Source organism: Apus apus, chromosome 1 (genome assembly GCF_020740795.1).
Source record: "Apus apus isolate bApuApu2 chromosome 1, bApuApu2.pri.cur, whole genome shotgun sequence".
In the NCBI taxonomy this organism is placed as follows: Eukaryota; Metazoa; Chordata; class Aves; order Apodiformes; family Apodidae; genus Apus; species Apus apus.
The window spans coordinates 14,319,008-14,330,861 of record NC_067282.1 but is presented as its reverse complement, the minus strand read 5'-3'; the positions used below and the strand labels follow the sequence as shown (position 1 = coordinate 14,330,861).

At 37.3% G+C, this 11,854-nt stretch overlaps 1 protein-coding gene across 1 annotated transcript in view; it reads right to left on the bottom strand.

Annotated features, from left to right (window-relative positions):
• Positions 1-251: 251 nt before the first annotated feature.
• Positions 252-11,854, bottom strand: part of CEP126 (centrosomal protein 126) — a 36,302-nt gene continuing 24,699 nt past the window's right edge. Inside the window, exons 6-11 of the mRNA XM_051608428.1 lie at positions 9,248-11,351; positions 5,954-6,069; positions 5,581-5,668; positions 4,148-4,357; positions 1,663-1,727; positions 252-540 (exon numbers count right to left, since the gene is read on the bottom strand). Coding sequence (XP_051464388.1) covers positions 433-540; positions 1,663-1,727; positions 4,148-4,357; positions 5,581-5,668; positions 5,954-6,069; positions 9,248-11,351 — 2,691 coding nt within the window. The 3' untranslated portion in view covers positions 252-432. The remainder of the gene's footprint in view (positions 541-1,662; positions 1,728-4,147; positions 4,358-5,580; positions 5,669-5,953; positions 6,070-9,247; positions 11,352-11,854) is intronic.

Here is an 11,854-nt window from a genome sequence, read left to right as displayed (position 1 = left end):
TTGTAATACAGCCACCAATATAAAGGTAAAAAGTGAAACTCCATGTATTATTTATTGATAATCAAGTAACTTTTAAAATGTATCTTTTACAATTGTAACAGAATCTATTAGTGAATCTGAAAAAACTCAGGAAGTAAGGAAAGTTTACACTTAATCTAGGTAGCAAAATATTTGTTTTCCTTTCTCTATAATTATAGGTACAGGAAATTTACACAAGCAATAAAACCATAAAAAAAATTAAGTATTTTCATTCTTTTAATGTTACTATACAGTGCCTAATAGACTTAATTATTCTAAAAATGCTTATCAGTCAATTAATATTAATTATTTGAGCTACTGCTTTAATCTTTATTTTCCTGCTAATTTGATAGTGTGAAATAGTATCCACATTGCAAATAAAGTACATAAAGCTGCAATACCCTGGAGCAGATGTCAGTATCTCCTGTACAATTGCAATTGATTGCCAGCAGAGGCATTCTGGTACTGCTGTGAGGCTACTGTAGTGCTCACCAAAGGGGAGGATACACATTGCTGCATACTCTGTAATAAAATGGAAAATAATGAGATGTACATCTGTATAAACAGAGATGTGATTATGTATAATGTAACATTCAGGAACCATAATTTGATGATATCATGTGATCTGTTATGCATTACATAAACAACTCTGTGCCTTCATCTGGTTTTAGAGGTTGGTATTACAGGGTACAATGTGATTCACACAAATTACTGAGAGAATATCCACACGTTTTTTTAATGCTCTGAAACTAGCAGAGCTGAAGCAGGTTGTTCTCTCGGTGAAGTAAAAATTTAATATCTCATTGCTTCTAATAGCAGAAGGTTTGAAGAAATCTCAGTCATTTCCCAGTCTCAATAAGTGGCAAAAACCTTCTGAATAGAGTATTTTCTCTTAACATTTCTGATAACAGTTTATCCAGTAAAGTGTATTGTGTGTGAAAGTATGTCAAAATTTGAAGTATACAGTAATATTTTTTTTTCCTCAGTACAAATATATAGTCAAGCAGGGGACTGATAATGCAGAATTATAAATAGTAACTCTTACTAACACTTGACATGTAAATTGTGTACATTGGATGCTTACCTGCCTATTCAATCATTTATATTCTAGGTATCATAATTATTTTGTTTCAAGCTGATAAGATCTAGAATACATGAAACAAAATACAAACACTCAATGAAGAAAGGTAATACCTATCACTTACAGAACATGGCATATCCACAGGTCAAAGTGAGAATTCATTATTTTACACACTACCAGGCATCATTCCTACTTTCATCCCCATGTTATTAAGAAATACAAATTAATTATGAGCTATATGTAATTCAGTTGGACCTTGCTAAGTTACTATTATTTAAAAGTTCTTGGATCTTCCTGAACTTTGCAGTCTTCAGATTCCAGAAGGAAAATTAAGCCAGAGGATGAGTCAGTCTGGTATAAACTGTTAAAGCCTGTTTACAATACTATAAAGTTCATATGTGTATTTTAATTATTTTTTTTTTTACATAAATAGAAATCTGAAAACCTGGAAAGCCAGTTAAACAGATTTATGTCAATATTTTAAATTGTATTTCTTCTATAAAATAAACTTCAAGGTCAGTTTGTAGGAATTAAACCTGAACTTACTTAAATTAAATACTTACTAACGGGGAGATCATCTGCAAACCATTTGAAGCAGATGGGTTTCTGGTAATCTCTTCTTGAACATCTAAAAATAGCAAAAAAGTATATAATAAATATGATGTAAAACAAATACTACAATAGGAATATGATTTACAGTAAAACAGTCAACACAAAACTTCCCAAAGATTGTGGAAATGTAGTTGAGTAACACTATTCTTTTTTCCCCTACCAACAGCTGCTGAAGCACCTACCTTATCTGTCTTCTTAAAATTTGCAGCTAGATGTTATTATCTGTACAAAAAATACTGTGTCAATAAAGAAATCTAAAGCTAAAGAATGCCAGCTACTCTAAGCTGGCAACAAAAATTCCTGTCTTAGATGGGTTAGTGACTAAGTGTTAGTCATTAAAAAGGCCGTGCTGAAGATACACTTTTAGTTGCTTAATTGGGTAACATGTGAAAATAAAGCCAAAAAAAAGAGGCTCAGAAAGATCATGGCTTTAAAAAGCAATGTTGTACTTCCATGACATGTAAGTACTTAAAACACATCACTTACTTATTTCCAGGTATGTACTTACAGGTACTCACATGTCCTGTAAGTCTACCTGTAAAATTTCACAGCTCCTTACCAATATAATTAGGCAGGCTAATTAAATTTCTAAGAGACATACAGACATGTATTACATTAATTTTCAGTGCCTTCATTTACAGTCAGTTAACTCTATGATTCTTTCATTGTTTCTGTTGTATTCCTTATGTACTTTTCTTTCTTTTTTCATAGTTTTCCTTTTCATACTGTGCAAATTTCAGATTTCTTGCTCTCAGTTCCTTTGCTGCATTTACCTTTGCCTCTATTTCTTTGTCACTTCTCTGTTATTTATACTGCAATTTTTCTGTTTTCTCATATTTCTCTTTTCATACCTACTTTCTTAACCTGAGCACATCATAGTAAAACTCCTCTCTGGCAAAAGACAGGATTCTTCACTTCTGTTTGCCTGGAGGCAATAACCATGAGGTACAACATAATTAAATTCTGAACCACTGTTTGATGGGAGCAGGAATTGCAAAGTACAGCTGCAGAGTGTCTAAGCAGTTGCAAAGATCTCTTCTTTTGCTGTTGCAGTTTACAGGAAATGGAAGCCTTTTCCCTCAAATAATCTACTATTTGATGTAGAAATACATGGATAGTGGGCAGGCACTTAGTAATACCTGGTTTAGTCCAATTCCAGTAAACAAGGTGGTGCAGTCCACAAGGAAAAGATGTAGAATAGTAAAAGAAAATCAGTGAACTTCAAGAAAGTAGACTCTTACAAACTCAAATAATTGGCATGTAAAATTTTACATGAAAGAAGTCCAAGGAAAACATAACATTCAGGAGAGTTGGCAGTTCCATAAGCAGCAAAAATGGCAAGCAGAAGTTATTCCAATGATAGGAGAAGCCAAGCAGCCCGGTGGAGAGACCACATGGATTAAGGCACAAGGTTCCCATTGATTTCAAAGACAGGACAGAGCACACAGAATTCAGAAACTATGTCAGACTAATGAGAATTTTAATGAAAGACCTGTATGATTGTGTAGGTCAATGCAAATACTAACTGTTACAGCTGCCCCTGGTAAATCCATGTTGGCTTTTCCCAATCATGTGCTTCAATTGACTTGTGACAGTCACCAGGGGGATTTGCTCCAGGACCTTTCCAGGGGCTGAAGTGAGGCTAATGGGTCTATAATTACCTGGGTCTCCTTTGGACCCTTCCTATAGATGGGGGTGACATTAGCTTTCCTCCAGTCCTCAGAGACGTCTCCCAGTCTCCACGAGTTCTCAGAGACCATGGAGAGCAGCTTTGCAGTGACATCAGCAGCTCTCTCAGCACCCTCGGGTGAATGGCATCCAGGCCCATCGATTTGTACAGGTCAATCTCCTGTAATAGTTGACACCAACTCTTCCTTCACTGACAGTGGGTCGGTGTCTGCATCCACCTGAACTTTTGTTCCTATGCCCTGGGACCCAACAGCACTGGTAAAGACAGAGGTGAAGAAGGTGTTGAGGACCTCTGCCTTTTTTAATAGTGGGCAATATTATCCCTCTGTTTCTGCATGTGGTTAACTTATCTGAAGAATCCTTTCTTGAAGTTCTTGACATCTTTGGCCAATGTCAGCCCAAGATGAGTTTCTGCTTTTCAAACTGCATCTCTGCATACCCTGGCAGTGGCCTTGTTTGACAAACACATCTTAGAAACAACAGCTACAGTTGGGCTGTCCTGCAGTCATATTTTGAATAGGTTTCTTTTGGACCAAGGCAAATTCACCATTATTGTAAATTAATTTAATTGACTTTTAAAAAGCTTTCATAATTTTGATCTCTTGTTTGCTACATTTAGTAAAAATAATTAAGAAAATACACATTTCTGTCATAGGATTAATGTTTTTAATCCAAATTAATCCTTGACCACACAACATAAAGTTACTTAATGACTTGATGTAGGATTGTATTTATTATCAAACTTACTTCGTAGCCTTTGATTGAGATGATCAAGAGACTGGAAAATCTTCAGTTCTTCTATTGAAAGTGCACTCATACCTGGATGTGGAGCCCCGTTGGGCAGCAAGGGCTGCCTGGCTGGTTGCACACTGTCCATTACTGTCAGGATTTGATTTTCTGTAAGTGGTGTACTTGCTAATTTTTCTGCCATAAGAAACTGACCAGTGCTTTCTGAAACTGAAGAGGTGACAGGGGTAACTTCAAAGGAGAAGAGCTCATGATATTTAAAGATGCTGCCTGCTTTCATTACTACAGGTCTGTGAAACATTAAAAGATAAAAAAGTGGCAAAGGCAGGAAGCATGATACATTAGAAAATTACATAATTAAGATCACTAATCCATCTCACAATGGGCACTACAGCAAGTTCTACTGACTTTAGAAATATATCATGATAGCAAACGCTACCCATCCTTATCATAGTTATGTATGATATACACAGCTATTGTACAGTTAAATACAAAGAGGAATGGAATGAAACTTTACATGTTGTAATGCATTTATAAAACCATCAATATCATGACACATGATGCTTTATCTTACATTTTTGTAGGGGAAAAAAAAATAAAGAAAAATAAATGTCTGCACAACAAACCACCCTTTCTTACTTAGAATCACTAATGGCAAAAGTTATGTTACACAGTGGATTTATTAGATCATAGAACCACAGAATCATAGAATCATAGGGGTTGGAAGGGAACTCTGAAGATCACTGAGTCCAACCCTCTGCTGCAGCAGGAACACCTGGGGCAGATCACACAGGAACACGTCCAGATGGGTCTTGAAAGTCTCCAGAGAAGGAGACTCCACAACCTTTCTGGGCAGCCTATTCCAGTGCTCTGTCACCTTCACAGTAAAGAAGTTTCTCCTTATGTTGAGATGAAACTTCCTGTGTTGTAACTTGGTGCTGTTTCCCCTCATCCAATCACAGGGCATCACTGAAAAGAGACTGGCCTATCTTGACACCCATCCTTCAGATATTTGTAGACATTAATAAGGTTCCCTCTTAGTCTTCTTTTCTCAAGACTAAACAGCCCCAGGTCTCTTAGCATTTCCTTGTATGACAGTTGTTCCACTCCCTTAATCATCCTTGTAGACTCCACTGGACTCTTTCCAGCATTTCCCTGTACTTCTTGAACTGGGAAGCCCAGAACTGGATGCAATACTCCAGATGTGGTCTTACTAGGGCAGAGTAGAGGGGGAGGAGAGCCTCCCTTGACCTGCTGGCCACACTGTTCTTAATGCATCCCAGGATACTATTGGCTCTCTTGGGCATGAGGGCGCATTGCTGTCCCATGGATAACTTGTTGTCCACCAGGACCCCAAGGTCCTGCTCCATGGGGCTGCTTTTTAGCAGGTCACTACTTTATGTATAACATAGAATTGAAATGTGTTACTGTACCTTCATCAGACTTACAGGTGTTATTCATATTTTGTACAGGACCAAATGAAGATTGAACAGGACTCAGCTGGATGGTTTGTATCATGTTCTATCAAAACATAAAATAATATTTTAAGTGTAATTTAAGGTATTCTACTTCCTGAACATCTTGATTATTTCATCTTACTAAATGTTTCCAGGAGCAGAAATACTAGTGTATACTAATACAGCAGATGTAGTCTAGTTGGTTTTATTATTTTCATTAGCAGTGACAGCAAGCTGATTAAGAACATTGATCCAAAATTTGGTGACACTGAACACGTATTTCATATCCTTGAAATTCCATTTTGAGGATAAACACGCTTTTAAAAAAACCACAATATCTAATATTTACCTGTGCATGATGAGTAGGTTTCTGTCTTTTAGAGGATACGATTTGCCTTCTGTGGTCTGAAACATGTTCATTTTCTCTGTTGTCAAAAACCTGCCTTTGTCTTGTAACAGGAACACCTTCAATGAGATGCATCAAAAAATCCCCATAAATGTGTGAATACATGATAAAGCTACCAGTAGCAAAACAAGTAATGGTGAGTAAATGTTTCTTTCCAAATGTACATGTTTACCTTATGTATGTTTACATCTAGTCTTGCTAAATATATTTTCTTACAGTGAAAAGAGAGGAACAGGCTCTTTTAAGGAATACTGGATTCTATGTTAGGACAGGACTATAAAATCCAGATGTGGATTCTATGTAGGCATTCCTAAGCAGGTCAAGCGAAGCCCCCCCTTTGAATCCCAGTGGATGTATAAAGATACAAGGTGGCCTTACAAAGTAAGAGGGAGAATTAACAGTGAACTATGATATAACAAATACCAAATAATTTGCCAAAAAGTAATGTTTTAGAAAATCAGCTGCTTTTAGAGAATTGCCCAACACAGTAAATTCTGATGCCAAGTTGCTGTTATATCTTAATGGATTCAACGTTTGTTAAGAGTATCACAGAATGGTAGAATGGTTTGGTTTGGAAAGGACTTTAAAGATCATCTAGTCCAACCCCCCTGCATGAGCAGGGACATCTTCAACTGGATCAGGCTGCTCAGAGCCCCGACCAACATGACCTTGATGAGGACATAGTGCCATGCAGAAAACATGCAATAGTCAAGTCAACACGGTTTATTTGAGTCACAGAGTAGTTGAAGTTGGAAGGGACCTCTTGAGATCATCTGGTCCAATCTCTCTGCAACAGAAGGGCCACCTAGAGCTGGTCACTCAGAATAATGTCCAGATGGCTTTTAAATATCTATCTCCAAGGAGAGAGACTCCACATCTCCTTGAACAACAAGAGGTCTTTTAGTGATTTTAACATAATTTTATTTCTTTAGTTGTTATTACAGTGATATTTAACAAAGCAGAATTCTTACTACTTGCAGAAAAAGAAAACAATTCATTGATCCTAGAAGCAGATTTGAAACTACTCATCTGGCTGCTGCCATCAATAGTAACATGGGACACGTTAGCTTTCAAAGGTTGCCATATAATTATAGGAGAATTATTGTAATGTGACACGTGGTTCTGAATAGCACCTGAAAAGGTAAGGAAATGTGATTGTGTCATATTGTATATTGGGGAAAATCTAAAAAGAATCAAAGAATAAACCCCTTGTTCTATTAGTAGCCACATAATGTTTTTCTGAAAAATAAAATCCAAGGTTGCTCTATTGATAGGCATCCACATTTAGTTTGTTTGCAAGACATGCTAAAACTATACCAAGGAAAAGACTCCTTTGGGAAATATAAGATAAAAATATAATAAGCAATAATCTGTTTAAAGGCATGAGATACTGAAAAGGCATGTTTACACACATTTTGAAAGCATTTTAATGACAGAACATCACAGGACTTTAAATAATTCTAATATCTAGCTAGAGAAAATAATGTGCCAGCCAGGAGATACATCACTTGAAGCCTGGGAGCCCAATCAAAGGAAGATCCTCAAGGACAACAATTTTATTTATTCATCGTGTTCTCACTACTCTTTCTGCAGCATACATTTGGCCTACCATTGCTACATATCACATTTTCTACAGTGTCCCCACAGACACAGCTGAGCTGTGCAATAGTGCCACAGCAGATTCTTTATTCAAGAACAATGCAGTATTCAGTCTCTTACAGCAAGCACTGCAGAACAAAGACTGTGGTGATCTGTGTGCATTTGCAGGCCAAAGAACAAGTAACAGCAAGTCATTAAGAGTTATCTAGAGTATTTAATATAAAGAAGACATTCAAAACACAAAATCTAAACAGATGGTGAGAGGTGGCCCCCCACCCAAACTTTAAAAAGAGGTTACTCAGCTCTTCCCCTAAAAAAAACAGCTGCAGTGAAGACAGTATTGGCAGCTCACACAATCTCCTGAGTCACTGATAGGATGTGCAAACAAGGACATCAGGAGGTAAGTATCTGTGCGGGAGGCAAGGCTTGGTAATGCAAGACTTCAGTCGTTTCCAATGTAAAACCAAACAGGTTAACTTGAGCCACACATACCTTAAGCTCATCTCCTTGACTCTGAACTGGAATGGACAAGCAGATAACCTTTCTCACTTCCCACCTCTGCTTTAGGCCAAGAATATTCACCTACATCTCTCCTCACACAAGGGAGCTGTTTTGAATCACCCCATAGTTAAAACTATGTATCACTTGTAGATAAAGGAGAAATTTAGGGGGGTTAAATTATTCTTGAATTTAGGGGGAATTATTATGCTACAAAGTGTCTTTGAGCACGTTAAGTGGTTTGGATACTGCCAATACTTCCCGCAGGATTTACAGCTTTGGAAGCTCTGCCTCCAGCTGCAGCCCTGGGTAGAAAGCAAACGAGCTTGTATAGACAACATAAAAATTAAAGCAGAAAGATGCCACCAGTGCCCAAGGCACAGAATATAGCCAGGCTGCAGAGGAGAAGCAAGGCAAATCAAAACACACAGGTCATATTTTGAAATGTAAAAAAGAGATCAAAGTTTCTTCTCCCAGAATTTCTTACGCATCTTTTCTCTACCTTACCAGTCAATCTCTGCATCATGTTGTACCCAAGATGAGTTTTTAATAAAATGCAGGACTGGTCCTAAAATTTCTTAAATCTTTTTACAAATCAGCACAGTAAAATTGTCCACTAGAAGCTCTTTATTTGTATATTTAAATTTAATTTTTTGAGCATTAATTGTATTACTGGTAATAAAACAATAATTTTAGCCATGTACAGTGTTAGCATTTAAAAAACATGGTAGATCTACATTTCTTTCACACTCAGGTGGCAGTGTCTGTTGGACAACAAGCTATGACTCCCAGTTACCTTGTAAAACTTGCTCAAATAAACTTAAGTCACTTCCTCCTATATCATTATTTTGCCCACCTGCCACATCTGCTCATTAATCAGGAATATAATATCAGGCAAAAGACTTCCTTTTCATTAAGAGCTGTATAGAGCTATTAAAAATGGGAATCTATATTTGAGAGGCCTCTGAGCACCACTAGAATAGAAATGACAATGACAAATGGAAAAACTTGTTAAAACTGGCTGTATTGTCTGAATGGATGAAAGGCTGGGTGTTTTAACTGGAAGCAAATTTGTGATGTAATTGAAAAAGACTTTCTTTTGAACACCCCCTGCCCCAAAGCCAGAAACATGACCCTTACCAGTAGCAGAGTCTTCTGGAGCTCGGGCAGGATGAGCTGCTTGCCATGTGGTACTTGTTTTTCCAGCTGTTGTGGTATGATGGAGATGTAATCTGTTTTCTGTGTTAACAGGTCTTCTTTCAGTGCAGGCTACTGAATGAGCTTGACAGGCATTTCTCTGAACACTATTTACAGAACAAGTATTTTTTGCCCAAGGTTCATATTTGGCCGTGCTGCAGCCCAGTGTAGGTATTGCAGGGGCAAAGGCTGAATGACAAGCAATACTCCCCTGGTTTTCTGTGCCGTTTCTATTAAAAACCCGACCTGCTAACAAAACATGCCTTTCATTTAAATCATTCCAGCTTGTCGTGGTAGCTTGAAGACTTGAAGGCAGCAGTGGCTGACACCCAGGGCTGGATGTGCTTTCACCCCTTCTCTTTCCTGGCAGAGGTGCGGATGGTGGGTGAGGTGCTAACCATTTCCCTGCAGCTCTTAGAGTTTTGTTGGCTTCAGCAGGCAACTGTGGTTGGATTATAGTGTCTGTTCTCTTCTCAGGCATATAACTTGGCTGGACTTTTACAGATCTTTGTCTTCTATTCATTTTTGCCTTATTTCTGAGTTGATTAACTTCATTAATTTTAGAATTATTGCTACATGCTGGGGTTTTACCTTCTCCAACTTCTGATACCATCCAAGCTTTATTAGCAGAAAAAGATCCAGTAGACATTAATATATCCAGAGATGTGCATTCTTTATTTGATTCTTCAGTATTAACATTTGGTTTTGAAACATGAGAGCTTTCCTGATTATTTTTTATCACCATGGGGTTTGCAGGTTGAGCAACAATACTTAAATTACTCTTAGGAGCATTATCTGTAGTTTGAACATATTGCAGCTGTGCAGAAGGTATTTCACTGATGTTTTTTTCATAGCACTTTTCATTAACTTCTATTTTTACCTGGTTAATTTGGTCACACCATTTTAGTTTTCTATTGTATTTGTCATTGTCTGCACTTTTCTTTTTTATTTTTGCCAGTTCTAAACTGTCTCTGACAGAAGACACGGGCAGACTTCCACAGCTGATCCCGTGGTTCATAACCACAGCTTTGAAAGGACTGGGTTCATATTTTGATTTCTTCTTTAGGATACTGGTGAATAATCTTGCTTTTTTTCTTTGAATAATGTTGTTTTTCAGGGTTTTGTGCTGTGCAGGAGTGCCAGAATTTAACTCCACATCAAACACCAGTGACGTAGTCTCTACCATATTTCCTTTTTCTTCCTCTTTGTTATTCTGTTGCTTAACATCACAGAAAACTGAGGCATTTGGCATGTCCTGAAATAAAGAATTAATGTAATCAGTATATTTTTCTTTTTTTGTTTCATTGCTTTTTCCTGAGGTATTTTTAAAAAACTCCATACTGATGATTTTGTCCTTTGGTAATATATCAGCTGTGTTGGGAATGCCAGTGGAACATCCCTGATTAGGAAATAAGATTATAGATGTTGCAATAGCTTGACTGGAGGCTTGCTCAGATATAGCTCTTTTTTGTAGGGTCATTTTAAAACTCTGATCTTGCATCAGATCTTGAACTCTTTCTCTTGGAACTGAGTCAGGGCTGGCCCAGGGTTTGCTAGGACTGAAAACAAGATGACCAGTGCCTAATGTGCCAGAAGATGGCTTGCTTCTTTCTTTTGTATTTTGCAGAAAACTAAATGCATTACTGACAGACCTTTCTTGCTCACCACAGGTAGAGAACTCTGCAGGTTTTTCTCCTGATCTGCAAGAAGCCGGTGATTCCTCTTCTGAATTGTTTACATGTTCAGCAGGAGTTAGAATATTATGTTTAGCTAAAAGATCATGAATAGGTAAGTTGTGGTTATTTTGCAAATCTGCATTTCTCAGGCAATTGTTTAGATGCATATATTTAGAAGAAGTACTTTGGGCTGTATAAAGCAAGCCATTATTCCTAGTCTGTGATTTTTCTGGATTGGACAGGGCACAGTCACACTGTGTAGTCAAAGATGATTCAGTCGGTGTTGTGTAATTTCCATTTTGTTCTCCAGCCTCAAGACTGTCAAGGCTTGACAGGCTTTCTGAATCATCTGTATCCTTGACTTGAAAATTCTGAAATACAGGCATAAAACCAGAGTGTTACATTTATCAGAAATCTTTATTTTTTTGCTGATAATAACTTTTCATTAATGAGAGCTTAGGCTGAAATGCAATCAATACTGAGCTTTGTGTTTTCACAACTTGCAGTCATAGCACCATGAGTTCTATCAAGTCAAAGTTCACCTGTGTTGAATTGCAAAAGAAAATTTTTTGTTTTGGGCATAAAACTCAGAGGAAAGAGCTGCAACAAACTTAATCCTAAGATTTATATAAATTCTACAGTATCAAAAAAGGACCAAGAGTTGTCTAAACAGTGCCATTGTTTCCAGACTGCCCAATGGCACAGGATGGTTTTAGTACTCTCGACATACAAGGGAGTTTACAAAATCAAAGAGAATCCATACAAATGCAAATTTGATAGTGATTCTGGCCCAAACTGGAATTTTTCAGTAAGACTAGACTGAATATGTTTATTTTCACACAAAGGGCCACAAGTGATGAGGATTTAAACCTTG